The sequence below is a fragment of the Acromyrmex echinatior genome, chromosome 6 (assembly GCF_024713525.1).
Source record: "Acromyrmex echinatior isolate Ae372 chromosome 6, ASM2471352v2, whole genome shotgun sequence".
Classification (NCBI taxonomy): Eukaryota; Metazoa; Arthropoda; class Insecta; order Hymenoptera; family Formicidae; genus Acromyrmex; species Acromyrmex echinatior.
Genome location: NC_141857.1, coordinates 4944318 through 4958432, shown reverse-complemented (window position 1 = coordinate 4958432; position 14115 = coordinate 4944318). Strand labels below are relative to the sequence as shown.

Below are 14115 nucleotides of genomic sequence, written 5' to 3'. Positions count from 1 at the left end.
AAAAGTGATATCATGTTTTTTTTTTTTTTAGAGAAGTTACTATACGTAAGAAGTTACTATTTAAAGCTCGATGATACAATTTCATTATCAGTCGAGAAACGATTTAATTATTAAAGCCAGACGTGAAGGCAATTTGTGATTCGGTTACTCGGTTGTTTTTTTATACAGATCTTTTTTTCCTCACGCAAGTATCCTCTTTACATCCTGATAAAGATATGTTATCATTAAGAAGATATGAATTTGAAGGGATTTTTTTCTGTAATACGATTCACTACTGATAAATTTTGTAGTTGTCAGTTCAACACAAAACCCTATGCCATTTTATCGAGTAGAAAATACTTCTGCTCGTTAAATGCATCCGGAACAAAAGATTCGAAACGACCAATATCGGCCATATGCGCATTTCTGCTTGAGATCGTGAGCCATGGATATCGATGGACGGTCTATCGATGAGAGAACCCCCGACCACTCGTTTGTATCGCTTTTCTTTTTAGATCATAAATAGCACGTCTTATAGTAGATAAAGGCGACCGTATCCTTGCCGAATGTTCTGCATTCTCTCTCATAGTGTACTTGACCTGGTCCATATCTACTGCCTCGCGGATACTTATCTAATCTCGACAGGCTTCTGCAGAGCTTGAGATAATCATCGTCGAAGGGTAATTCGCCCTCCTCTCGACGATACCTGTTACGTCGACGATAATTGTCGTCGAGTCTCTCCTCTCGAGTATCATTCCCATCGCGGGCGGATGGGAGATACGTGACGTCATCGAGTTCTAAATCCGTTAGATCCTGTAGGCTCTTCGGATACGTGCGCCGTCGTTCTCCCTCCGGGGAGTCGCGTGCTTGATCCTTAAAGTTGATGGTTCTGCTGCGCCGCGGTAGAGTCGAGTAATACAGCCTCTCGTCTCCACTATGATTGATGCCATTTCTTAAAATCGGCTTGGAGACATAGAGACCTCCCCTCGCGAGGTCCAAGTCTCGTCTCCAGGTGTCCGTCGCGTCGTAATCCGTTTCTGCGTACTCGCGCCTGTTGGCACGACGGGGTGCCTCCGTGGCGTTGAAACGACGAACGTAACTCGCGTCTGCTCGCATTGGGTCCCGGGGATAAGTGCTGTTGGAGTACGCCACGCGTTTCTTCTGACCGCCGATCCTCCGTGGCCGCTCGTAATCAAGACTCTCGTACTGGCGACGACGGTTCTCGCTTATTTCTCGATCAACTCGCGACGGAGGGTCGTTCCTGATCACGTCGCCGTTAATCCCGAGCGCGTCACGACGCGGTGTTTCGTCGACCAAGCGACGAATCGGTAGCAAACCGCGAGACTGCATAAAGCTCTCCACATTTCTACCGATTCTATTGGTCTTCTCGGCGAAGATACCGCAGTAATCCGACAATTTGCGGTGAGCGACGCGCGCAGACGGCATCGCGATGCTGGAAGTCGCTATTGACGGATCGTTGCGGTAGAGATCCCGCGGATCGTGCTCGTTCGGATAAGCACCACCCGGTAAAGGCTTGTTCGCCTTCTCTAAGTTCGAGAGACCCCCCGTCAGCGAGGCCTTATACTACCGTGCTTGCGCATAATCCGGATTCATCTCGTCCAGCTGCTTGCCCTTCGTCTCAGGCACGCAGCAGACTACGAAGCACAGTCCGCAGACCGCCACGGCGGCATAAAACCAAAAGGCTCCATGTAGACCGAGACTCTAAAAAGAGAAGAAGTTCTCACAACTTAAGTTATTAATTGCATGATTACAGAAGTTCGTCATTGATTAATTGGGTAGAGAATAATGTTGTATGAATAAAATGTTATATCTGGGCAAATTACTCCAGCAAAATAATGTTACTTAAAACGCCATGAAAACCATCCTTGTTATGAATTTTTTCATTTAAAATCTTACTTCGAAGAATCTCGAACTTAGTTTCTAACTCAGTCTTTAAAGTCTAACTTGTAGTAACTTGTAGTAACTTGTTAATATTTTAAAAAGAAAATGAAAACCTCCTCACCTGCTGGAAGTCCATAAAGAGCTTGATCCCGAAAAACGCGCAAAAGTAGCTAAAGCTCGTGCTAATGCTAGAGCCGAGGCCGCGGTACTCCAGCGGAAATAGTTCGCCAATCAATAGCCAAGAAATTGGCGATATGCCCAGGGCGAGAGCGGTCGTAAACACGAGTACGCAGAGTAGCGGTATCCAGTCATGTTGGCCCACCACCGCCGAGTCCACGTAGCCAAGATTTTGCGTTTGAGACACATAATACGCGTAGCTGCCGAAACCGGCGAGCGCCAATGACATGAAAACGGTGCTGGCTATCAAAAGCGGTAGTCTGCCGACTATATCAATCAAAAATCCTGCGAGTGATATGAATTCGATTAAGTATGATAAACGCAGATATATCTAATAAAAAAGAGAATAATTTATTTTATTCACATCACAATCTTATTAATTATGGAATTTAATTTTATTGTTATTATTTGAGTATTATCGAGTAATATACTGAGTATTGTTTGAAATTATTTAATGTACCTGACAGTAAAGAAGCCAATAGCTGTACAAATCCGATCGCTATGGTCGCTCCGTGAGGATTCATTCCACCTAGGGTTTGACGAAAAATAAGTACCGCATAATAATTAAACGCATTCGCGCCGGAGAATCGTTGGAAGAACATCAGACCGCACGTGATAGCAATGGGTTTATATAGTCTCGGTGTAAACATGCTGTTCTTAAAACTTAGCTCGTACTGCTTAGCCCTCGAAGCCAGAATATTCGTTTTGATGACCTGAAGGCATATCGTTAATTGCAAATTTATATCGAACATTATTTGCGATTGACGCTCGCTGATTTGCGTCGAAAGATATATGAGAAGACAGCCGCTCTATTTACTGTCAGTTTATCAAAGGAGTAATGGTAACTCAATCCCTTTTGCTATTTTTGTAAATGACTTTCAAAAATGTAAATCAATCTTCAGTTTCGAAATAAACAACATTTATATTAACGTATTCACTGGGTAAATAATAAATTAGTAATAAGAGTCGAGCTTAATACATTTGAGTTGAATTTAATTTTCTTGGGTTAAATCATTTAACTTCATTGTTTTAATTAAATTAACGATATATTGAGTAAAAGCAGTGACCTATAGAGATGATTAAAAGCAATTTAAGCCGTGTAATTTGATATTATGGATTAAACAATGATTTGAAGTTATTCATTTTTCATAAACTTTGAAAATTACCTGCAATTCGTGTCTTATATCAACGTGTTCTCCGCGCAGCCACTGCAAACTGTTGGCAGCCTCGTCATCTTTGCCGTTTAGTACGAGATACGATGGTGTCTCGGGTATAAAGAGGGTCCCCAAAAAGAGCATTGACGGCGCGACGGCCACTAGTAGTGCGCTTTGCCGCCAATTCAGATATGTGCCGGCTATGTACGACAGCAAGACACCAACGTGACCGAGCACCTTCAACATCGCTGACAAACATCCGCGAATACCCGGCATCGAGATTTCCGATATGTACACCTGTCAAAAGTACCAAAAGAATTTGCTCATGCGTCGACTAAGATTTAATTTTTAAATCAATCGAATCGAATCTCTTTTTTTTTTTTTACCTGCGCCACCATGGTGATGACTGAACAGCAAAGCCCGCCGATGAAACTCGTGACGTACACCAACTCCACGCACGGTGCGACGCCCGTTAAGACCCAGGCTCCTGCCAGAGGCAAGGATGTCATGCGTAAGGCCAAACGACGACCTCTCCGCATTATCCAGTCACCGATCATGGCACCGAACCATGCGCCCAGCATGGACAGCGATGCAACCCACGAAGCTTCCTGTTGCGTAACCGAAAAAGCCAACCTACACAAGAAAGCGTAAATGTGATTAAAATCGCGCGGCATTATATTGTCTGAACTCTTGGCGTAATTCAGACGCGTCCAGGAGACCCTCTCGATGTATTGGGTATTGTTCTCAGAATGCCAAAGTAGACGTCAGGTGCAAACGTAATCTCTCTTGGCAGCCGTGTCTCAGTTGTCGAGTATTATTTGTGAACAGCTCTACTTCCCAGTAGAGTTTGCATGTTGTCGTCGCAGTAAACGCATCCCGGAATTAGCAACCAGGAACGTGATGCTCGAATAAGCCACCGCGTGGATATAATTGTCCATGTCGACGTTTCGGATTGAAATCCGATATTATTTAACAAGACGAAACTTTTGTTCGTGTAACACGGAACAGTGAATTTCTTACATGCATCATTAGATCAATTAAATGATTCCATAAGAGTTCCTAAGATCAAGTTTAAATGGCGCTAAATCATAAACGTATAATCTTAACATAAACATCTTTTTCATTCGATTGAATGAGAGAAGATGAAAAAGAGTATATTTGATGCTGCATACTTCATTACTTTCATTTGTGATAATAACAAAAACTGATCAAATTATTTGTAAAATTTACGGTGCTCTCTATCACTGATAAATTACACAAGTAATTTTATTGGTTTTGGTAATGTTATTACGATGATGAAAATAATAAAATATGCTCTTTTTTCTTTTTATTGCGAATCAAATAAAAATATGTTTATATTAACAGCTATGAGATATTACATATTTAAATCCAGATTGAGTAATGATATAAATGTAAAAAAATGGGCCAAAAGATTACATGTTTATGTTTCAACCACACCATTTAAACTTGATTGTCATGGAATCGTCTAATATAAGGTCTGTTTATTATTTCTGCACTAGACTGTACTTGAACTCCTTTTGGCTTTTGTTAAATAATCAAACATATACTATTCCACTTTAAATTCCAAAAGTATACACTAGTTTAATTATAGAAAATAGAAGCGCACCAACTTTTGAATCTTACATATCCTTAATATCTTGATTTATTATTATTGTTTTTATATTAAGAGTCTTATTATTATTTATAGAAAACAGACCTATATAATCTAGTTATTAAACATTCGAATTCTTACCACGTGTCATTGTTGGGTGATTGATAAAGATGGGGCGGTTGATTATCCAATATGGAGTCTAACGCGGGCGAGGTGTAACCCTTGGCCAAACCGGAGGAGAGAGTTCCCATAGATAGTGCCAGGGTCGCCAGTACCTATCAAGATAAACAGGCTCTAATGAACTCACGCGTGAAATGGTCTTTTTACGTTGACGCGAAAGAATTTATGCAGGAACGCGGTATAACACAGCGGTGCGAACGTCAACTTCGTTTATTTTACGTTGGCAAGTGACTGAAATTTACGCCTGTGTATTCCTTTTACCGCGTTCTTTGTGTGACGCGTACCGCTCTATATCACAGAGTCCGGCGACGTTGAAAGGAGTCGTTACTTCCACAATGCGTTCTACGTTCACCTCGTGAAATATTTCTGCATTGCGCGCACGTTTTCAATTTAAAAGCATTCAATTTGCTATATCCATGTTATCGAAAATCCATCGATATAGAAACATAGAGTTCTCTTTTATCGAATCTCCATCTTGTAACGTCCCCTAATCGAGAAGCACTCTGAACAGCGTTGAAACCGTAACGTTAGATATAAATCCGTCCATTGCGCACTATGATGCTTTGCTACGATGCATACATACATCCAGAATGCATCGCGTATTTGTGCTACACGGGGGTGCAACTGGCGAACAAATTGCTAGCCGCAAATTGAAAGCTGGGCTTGGACCCTCACGAGGAATACTAAACATTTCGCGTGGCCCCGCATTTATGTGCATGCATATGTATACATCTGCACATATACAGATTCAATTTCAAAGTACCGCGTATCCATATATGTCGACGCCTATAATACGCATCCTTCGCGCGACGCATGTAAGTTCCTCTTTATATGAAACTATGGGCGCGTATATCGCTTTTCCAAACAACGATATATAATTTTGCGAGGAATGAACTCGCGCGAAGAAAATGTGCAAGTATGAGATTCAGTATTTTATAATGATTTTATGGTGATGAAAATATCTAATGGCGATGTTGTTTTTTTTTCTACGGGTATAAATTCGTGATTCTTTTCATTGACTCATTAAAATTTAAATCTCAATGTAAGACCTTCCAGTGTTATCTTTGTCACCGCATGCACGCTCAGCATCCACGATCTTACGGCGAATGATGACATAAGATATCTGCGCGAAGTCTATGTTCCTACGTGTCTATTTCTTTGTGTTCAGTAAACGTATCTTTATGCGGTACATGCACTTTTTGCGATGCACGGATCTTCTAATCTGAATGCGACATTATTTGTCTTATTGGTATTCCGATTCCCATCTTTTTAGAAATAGGTCAAACGACTGCAGAAAACTATTATGAGAAAATGACGGTATTAAATTCATGCAAGTATAAAATTAAAATATTATGTAATTTCTATTTGTTATGCTAGTATGAGAATGCATTGCGGTAAGTCAGAAGATATTCGTCGTTCTCGATTTTTTAATATTAAATATATTCTGTAATGTATGATATTCTCGATTTTGCATACTACAAATTTTTGCTCGAGATAACTTTCTTTTCATAACTTGAACGACTTTAGTTTTTTAATTCGTGTTATTAGCTAATCTATTTGTTTATTGTTAAATAACTTAGTATCTTGCATAAAATACAACGCGCTCACATTGATTCATAAATCCATCTTATCCACAATAATCATTATAAATATTCATCAATATTTTGTATTAAACTTTTGCTCATCGCAATATTAGCGTTTATAATTTATAACGTCAACATTGCGATAAGTAAAAGTTTAATACGAGTTATATCGATATCGACAGTAATTTATAGTGTAATACGAACAACGAAATTGCCGATAGTTCGGTTTTAAGTTTTTGTTAGGATATATATATATATTAATTGTACCTACATGGTGTTGAGTGAATTCGTAATCATATCGATCATGGATTCACTTTGATTACTGTGTGTTTCATATTTCTTGAATATAAGCTTGATGTTTTATTATTTTTTTTTGCTTCGACTTCCACTATAAGTCTTGCAAGCGATAGCGTTTGTTAGACAACTTAGTATCATTTATCTTGCACCACAAAATACAACGCGCTCACATCGATCCATAAATCCACGTTATCCACAATAATCATTATAAAAATTCGTCGATACTTATTTTGTATTAAACTTTTGCTCATCGCAATATTGGCGTTTATAATTTATAACGTCAACATTGCGATAAGTAAAAGTTTAATACGAGTCATATCGATATCGACAATAATTTATAGTGTAATACGAACAACGAAATTGCCGATAGTTCCGTTTTAAGTTTTTGATAGGATATATATTAATTGTGCTTAAATGACATTGAATGAAATCGTGATAATCGAGCGCGGATCCACTTCGATTACTGTTTCATGTTTCTTGAATGTGAGCTTACGTTTGATTGTTTTTTTTTTTGCTTCGAAAAGCAAAATTTGTTTTTCCGCTATAAGCAAAATTTATTTTTCCGTCTCGCGAGTGTCTGTACTGTTCTGTGAATCTTGTAAGCGGCCAAGATTGTTATGTGACCAATTAATTAAACACGTTGATTAAGAAGCTACAATAGTAGTGTTCTGTGAAAAACGGTTGCGTTTTTCAGTTTTAATGCGTAATGACTTGTAACTCATATTCGTGACGTGCGGAACGACGAGCGTATATTCGATAAGGAATTTCAAGCGGCGCCGCCGATCCCACATAAATTTGCATGCACTTTCAATTATCTCTCTCGCCATTAGGAGCAGCGAGCGTAAACGGTCGTAGTGCGCGATTAGACGTGTCGCCATGTGTAACCTTTCTATCGTCTCGCCAGAGAGGCTCATGATACCGTTGTTTCTCTAGTCGACAATAATGCGTGGGACGTCAAGCGCCACTTTGCAATTAGACTTTTTCTTTCCTTCATCTACGCCCAATGACTGAGGGCGAAAATTATAATGCGATCCGAGACATAATTTTGTGCGCCTTATCGATTGATTGGAATACGAATATAAAGTCTTGACTTCGAAGAGGGACAAATTTACGATTATATTCTCACTTTCCATTCGAGATTTGTAATTACGATAGAGTACATCGAGCTGTAAGTTCGGCCGACGTGTCGCGAGAATTCAAACTATTTACATATCTCGCAGTTAAAAGCGAATTGCATTGTACGCAGCTTTTGGATTTATTAGTTATCACCAGGATGTTTTTATAATCCTGTTAGTCTATTCTATTTGATCTATTGAGAATGTAATTTTTTACCAATATTTTACTAAAAAACTTTTTCTTTGATGACTTCGTCTATTAATTTATGATCTTTTTTCTATAAAGATTTATTATTTTTAGAGCTTTTTAATTATATTGACACAAACGATATGATTACATGGAGTACAGATTGTGAGGAAAATGTCTGGTTGGACTAATTAAAATTCTGATTGAACCTGAACGAATCTCAGAATTTTCTGGTTAAATCTACTAGAAATTTAGTTCGTCATAATAAAATTTTGATTGGTACAATTAGAACTTTTTAGTTTATTCGTTTTCAACCAGATAAATTTTTCTCACAGTATAAATTTGAACAGGCCAGGAGAGTTAATCTCTATAATAATTTTTATGCAACTACCGCTTTTTTTAGAGAATATTCTCAGAGGCCCCGCGGAAAATAGTTGGACGTCATCAATCCTAATTATTCGTATAATACGATATGCGCGAACAGCAACAGCGGTAATGAACACGAGTTTACGAGCGCGCTCGCCTGAATCGCTTTCTTCGACTAATTATCGAGCCACGCGATGAATAGCGCATTCAGGAAAACGTTGGGCACGGTAACGAGCGCCGATATGTTTCCCGTTTCTTAGAGCGACGGTGGAGAATTTGGTATATTAATTACGGTTTACGAGATGCGTTAAGAATATACGAGGCGCGTTTATCTGCGCGATCCGCCGCATATTCGCAATATCGCAGTAATGGCGAACAGTTTTTAACGAGCTAAAAAAAACACATATTCTCACGCGAGAGCGTATTTTTCTTTCGAACGTAAGAAATTTGCGTTCGGAAACGCTTCTGGCGATATTATTTTTGGGCGTTCTTTCACCCTTCTTTTACACTTCTCTTCCTCCTTCTGCTATTCCTTTCTCATTCTCGGACACGACGTTAAAAGCTCGTTTGCATCAAGCCGTGCGAAATACTCGGAGCAGTTCCACAAGCGCGGGGATGTGCGTCAGAGTGTCGGATCGAAGTTAACCGAGGGAGCCATTAGCTTAAAACTATTAGTCGAGGGGTAAAGGCTAGAGAGAAAGGGAGAGGAAAAACGAGCTTTAAAAGTCGTCTTCCCGCTTATACGATTATGAGGATGGTCGGTCGGATGCTGTGTTAAGTGTGCAACTCGGTATATGTGGGTGTACGATGGCGGTCTTCTCCTGCCCTCCCGAAAGGCCTCCGTGTACACGATATCCATTTTAAACCGGACCACTCAATTACGCTCGGTGCCGTCTTCGGTGTTTGCATATCAATATGGCCCCTTGCCAACCACAGATAAAAAGATTCGTCTCACTATCTCGCTTGATTATTTAAGAACCGCGTTCTACCGATGGCGGAGAAATATAAATTGTTGAAGGACATTACGCGTTCGCTGAATATATATATATATATATATACTTATGATCGTTGTAAATTCAGTATAGTTAGGTATCGTGGGAAAGACACACTAAAGTCACACTAAAGCACTTTCGACGAACTGTTCTTTAGTTACCATTTTTAAGCGGCGTCTAAAATGAAATTTTAAGCTTTAAGCCTTAAGTCGTAAGAAATTAACCAAATAATCAAATATTCTCCTCACATTCGACTATGATTGGTCAATTAAGATAGTCTGAGGCTTGAAACTTAAGTTTCATCCCTTAAAATCTCATTGTAGACGCTGCTTTATACGAAAAGAACGATTTTGCTAAAGCATCTAAACATTCAGTTAGATACAATTTTGAAAACAATTTTGTTGGACCAATAAAATAATAGAATATTTAAATTGATGATGCACTGAGAGAAAGGATTTTCTTAATTTAACAAGCCACCGGTACTTTTAACCGGTGATCGGTAAATATGTGACAACAAATTTTGTTGTGATTACTGCTAGTCTGCTATATCAACCAATATTATTAGTAACAGAAACAAATTATATAGAATCTAACCTATTTTTTGGATAAACTTTAGGCTCGTTTACATAGAATTCGTAGATGATCGTGGAATCTTAAGTCGTAGGAAACCGACCAAGCACAGTCTAATATAAGGAAAAATACTTAACTAGAATTGGTTAATTTCTTACGATTTGAGACCTTGCAACCGTCTACGACTTTTATATATATATGAGCTTCTTATTTGCTAGCTATTGATTATTTGTTTCATAGACGAATTAATTTACAATCGTAACAAATCGATCGTTTTTTTAACAAATGTCACATTTGCTTTCCCTTGATTTGTTCTTATAACAAAATCATTTCTTTCAGTGTGGTAGAATGTCAAAATTTTTTGCAAAATTATCATGCTTAAATGTTCCAAATAATTATTTTGAAGGTTTAACAAATGTCCAATTTTTTTAGATACTCCAGTAAAACCGTTCTTTCTGTGTTTTCCATTTTTGTATGTCTCATTAACAAATTTCTAAAATATAAGTACATGCTATACAATAGCCATCTTATTTAAAGATGTAAAGATGATCCTCTATTATTAGCTGATTAACTAATCGTTTATTATTAAACTTAACGAACTAATGACAGTATTTATTAATGATATATACTTGTGACATGTGATGCGGCCTCGTTGCCGTCGACGTCATGTGTACCACGGAAGCTCTGGGCATTTTAAAATTGTCCTCGCCCTCGTCGGGTATCGTTGTTACCTGCAACAAAATGCAAATGGCAATCAATATCACAGATAACTAAGGCAGCCATCGAATTGGTTTTTTTTTATTTTGCAATTTAACAGTATCGTTATTTCGAGATTTTTAAACAGGTGACTTAGAAATAATATATTTAAATAGATAAGAATACAATTAATTCAATATACAAACGTTTTGACTTACAAAGCCTTCTTTAGTGATAAGAATAATATCATAATCTCCTTAACGAATAATTATTCAAATAATACTTATTATAACAGTGGCGATGTGTCTAGTTCTGATAAATCAGTATAGTGTGTTATTTCGAAATATTAAGATGAGAAGAAAAAAGTTCTTCAGTCAATAGATTATTTAAAAAGCTCGAAATAAGCCACGATACTGTTAAATTGTGCTGCAATCGTACGAGCCTATTTACTTTAATTTTGACTCGCGTATTTCCAGTTATTTTCCAATCGTACTATGTTTATACGCATATTTCATTTTAAATTCTTTTTAAAACTCCTAGAATCAAAAGACTCTTGAAATAATTCTCTTTCTCTTCGGAGAAAGAGAGTTATTCCAAGAATCTTTCTAAATCACTTTGATGAGAAAGTATATGACTAATATTTTCATCACGAAACTTTCTTTTTGCTGATAGCACGCTTTCCCGCCCTTTCTCTTCCAGTCTGCTGATCACATTAACTGCCCTTTGGGGACGGGAGTGGACCGTCAATCATTTGTATTATCTTACCAACTCAAACACAAGTCATTTAGGCAATAGCCGAGTGGCTTAAGCTTAAGAGATGTTGCTTCTGTTAAAGCTGTCATCTTGGTTATCGTGTCAAGCTCATTGAATCGAATAACGAAAAGATATCTATGGCTTAGAGCCCATTAAATACACGGAAGTGCAAGTTATTTAGATATGTTGTATTTTAGTGGCTAAAATTATTACCCACATTTTATGCATTGATCGTTTGGCGAAGACGTGGGAGTAAACGCGCGATAATCCGGATTTATGCGTATCAGAGACGGTCGCTTTATTACGCTCGTACGGATTTAACGATCGACGGTCGTTATTGTTCGAGGACTTTCATCAATATGGACGTCGACCTTAATACCGGCGAATTTCCTTTAGAGAACTCCCGAAGCTTTCACTTCTTTTAAAAAGCTCACCCTAAAATTTCTCCGTTTTCATTAAAGTCGAGCGAGATGCTCTGCGTTAAGTCTTTCTCTTACATCTTTTACAATCTTTTTGCAGATTACGATGATTAATCAATATGCACGAACGCTGATAAATTAAATCACTCATTAAATTTAATTATATAATTCCATGGTACAGCTTAATTATAGTCTCATTACAGGCTATGAATATATTACACTTGCGTACGCGACGGCTGCTGTAATACGCTCGAGTAACCTTGAGACATAAAATATAGAGTCAGGCGTCAGTAAGTAGTCGTTAGATCAGGCCGCCGTAAAATGACGGTATCTAAATCATTGTCAAGTATTTTCTTCATTAAGAATGGATCTCTTAGGCGGATCTCCCGAAGGCGTATCCTTCTCATTGTTTATTTATGCACACCTGACGGCGGGATCTGATTCCTTCGGTAGTTTAGACTTCGAGTTAGGTTGTCATTGCTTGCAACTCAACGCTCGCAACGGCGTGTGTATTTAAGACGACATCAGATATCCAATGACACTTGAGGACTTTTCGATATTGCACAATCGCATGAGTTATACCGAAAGTCGTTCCGTTCACGCCTTTCGTGATTTACGATGAACTGGTTCTGTCTAACAAAATATTGCACGCCTATTCAACTAACGCTCGCACGAGTATTGTTACATGAGATTTAAAACGCATGTATTTATAAAAAATCTAATGCTTGACAAAGAAAATATTCTTATTGATACACCGAGAAAAATGTTAAATCAACAAAAGAATTTAACAAGAATGTATTTTTTGTTGAGACCAAACAGGGTTTCTGGTTATATCTGGTAAACAGAATTTCTGTGGAAAGTTTAACTTTTCTTAAGCAAGAAAAAAATCTTGAAACTCATGTGCTTTAATTATACACTGAAAAAATATTCTGATGTTTAAACTAACAAAAGCACTCGAGAGGAATGGCATTTTGGTGAGATAAAAAATAAAAAGATCTTAAAACTTGCCTCAGTTGTATTGAAAAAAAATTCTGATACATCAAAATGACATTCTTTGAATGTTTTTTTTTTTTTTTTTTTTTTTTATCACATTTGTTTCAATACAATTGAGAGACGCAAATTTAAGATTCTTTTTTTTTATTTAAGAAAAAAATTAGACTTTGCATAAACTAGAAATTTTGTCTAGTAATGTTGACATCTTTATAAAGTGCGAAAATGTTTCAAATATCCTCTGACGAGCAAGTTTCAAATATCCTCTGAGAGACGCAAATTTAAGATTCTTTTTTTTATTTAAGAAAAAAATTATACTTTGCATAAACTAGAAATTTTGTCTAGTAATGTTGACATCTTTATAAAGTGCGAAAATGTTTCAAATATCCTCTGACGAGCGTATAATCGTTTTAGTTAGCATGAAGCGACGGTACGAGCTAATAGCAGAGTACATCAGCGAAAATCAATAAGGAAGCATAAGGCGATGGCGAACGATGGGAATGTTTCCCACTTAATGCGAGTCTCTTGATGATTATTCATGCGAGTTGAGATTCCACGGAATTTGCGGTTTTTTTTTATCCCCCGTCATCGAATCTCCGATTAGTCTATTTCACTTTGCCCTCCCTTCCTTTTTTATCGCTTCTCTCCTTGGGCATGGCATCACCAGCGTGACGAATGAGTTAGCCGATTTTCAATAATCGACAAGATGGCAGATAAGTCTCATAGAATCTAGCAAATGCGATTTCTCATGTTTCCTCCACCTAGATTCCATTCGCGGATTTATTTCCCGGAGTGTGCAGCGCTGTGGGCATCCTCCGGCAAATCGTGTCGCAAAATCAATATCTCGAGATACGCTAGGGAATTCCACGTGAGGACGATCACGTCGGAATAGAGTTTGCAGATAGTTCGCGAACTGTGCGGTATGTAACACTAACTTCCGTCCCATTCGTATCGCCGTGAAAAATCCTATCGCAGGAGGGAACGGGAATAAGAATGAAAGGATGGAAGGATGGCTGACGCTTTCTTTCGTATATATATGGAAAGTACTCTCTCGTGAAAACTCGTGTAAAAATGATTATCGCGCGCCCAACGAAATGTGAAACGTGAGATTTTCTTTGTACGAACAATAATTTCACACAACAA

At 38.0% G+C, this 14115-nt stretch overlaps 2 protein-coding genes across 4 annotated transcripts in view; one reads left to right on the top strand and one right to left on the bottom strand.

Moving 5' to 3' along the window:
• Positions 1-14115, top strand: part of LOC105153987 (Mediator complex subunit 20) — a 94654-nt gene that overhangs the window by 5714 nt on the left and 74825 nt on the right. The gene's annotated exons all lie outside the window — the stretch shown is intronic.
• Positions 1564-14115, bottom strand: part of LOC105153985 (facilitated trehalose transporter Tret1-2 homolog) — a 70554-nt gene continuing 58002 nt past the window's right edge. For both annotated transcript variants that reach the window (XM_011069182.2, XM_011069180.2), the window contains 7 exons: positions 10744-10845; positions 4966-5099; positions 3599-3845; positions 3225-3509; positions 2519-2771; positions 2003-2343; positions 1564-1701 (listed from right to left, as the gene is read on the bottom strand). In XM_011069182.2, the coding sequence (XP_011067484.1) occupies positions 1564-1701; positions 2003-2343; positions 2519-2771; positions 3225-3509; positions 3599-3845; positions 4966-5099; positions 10744-10845 (1500 nt within the window). The remainder of the gene's footprint in view (positions 1702-2002; positions 2344-2518; positions 2772-3224; positions 3510-3598; positions 3846-4965; positions 5100-10743; positions 10846-14115) is intronic.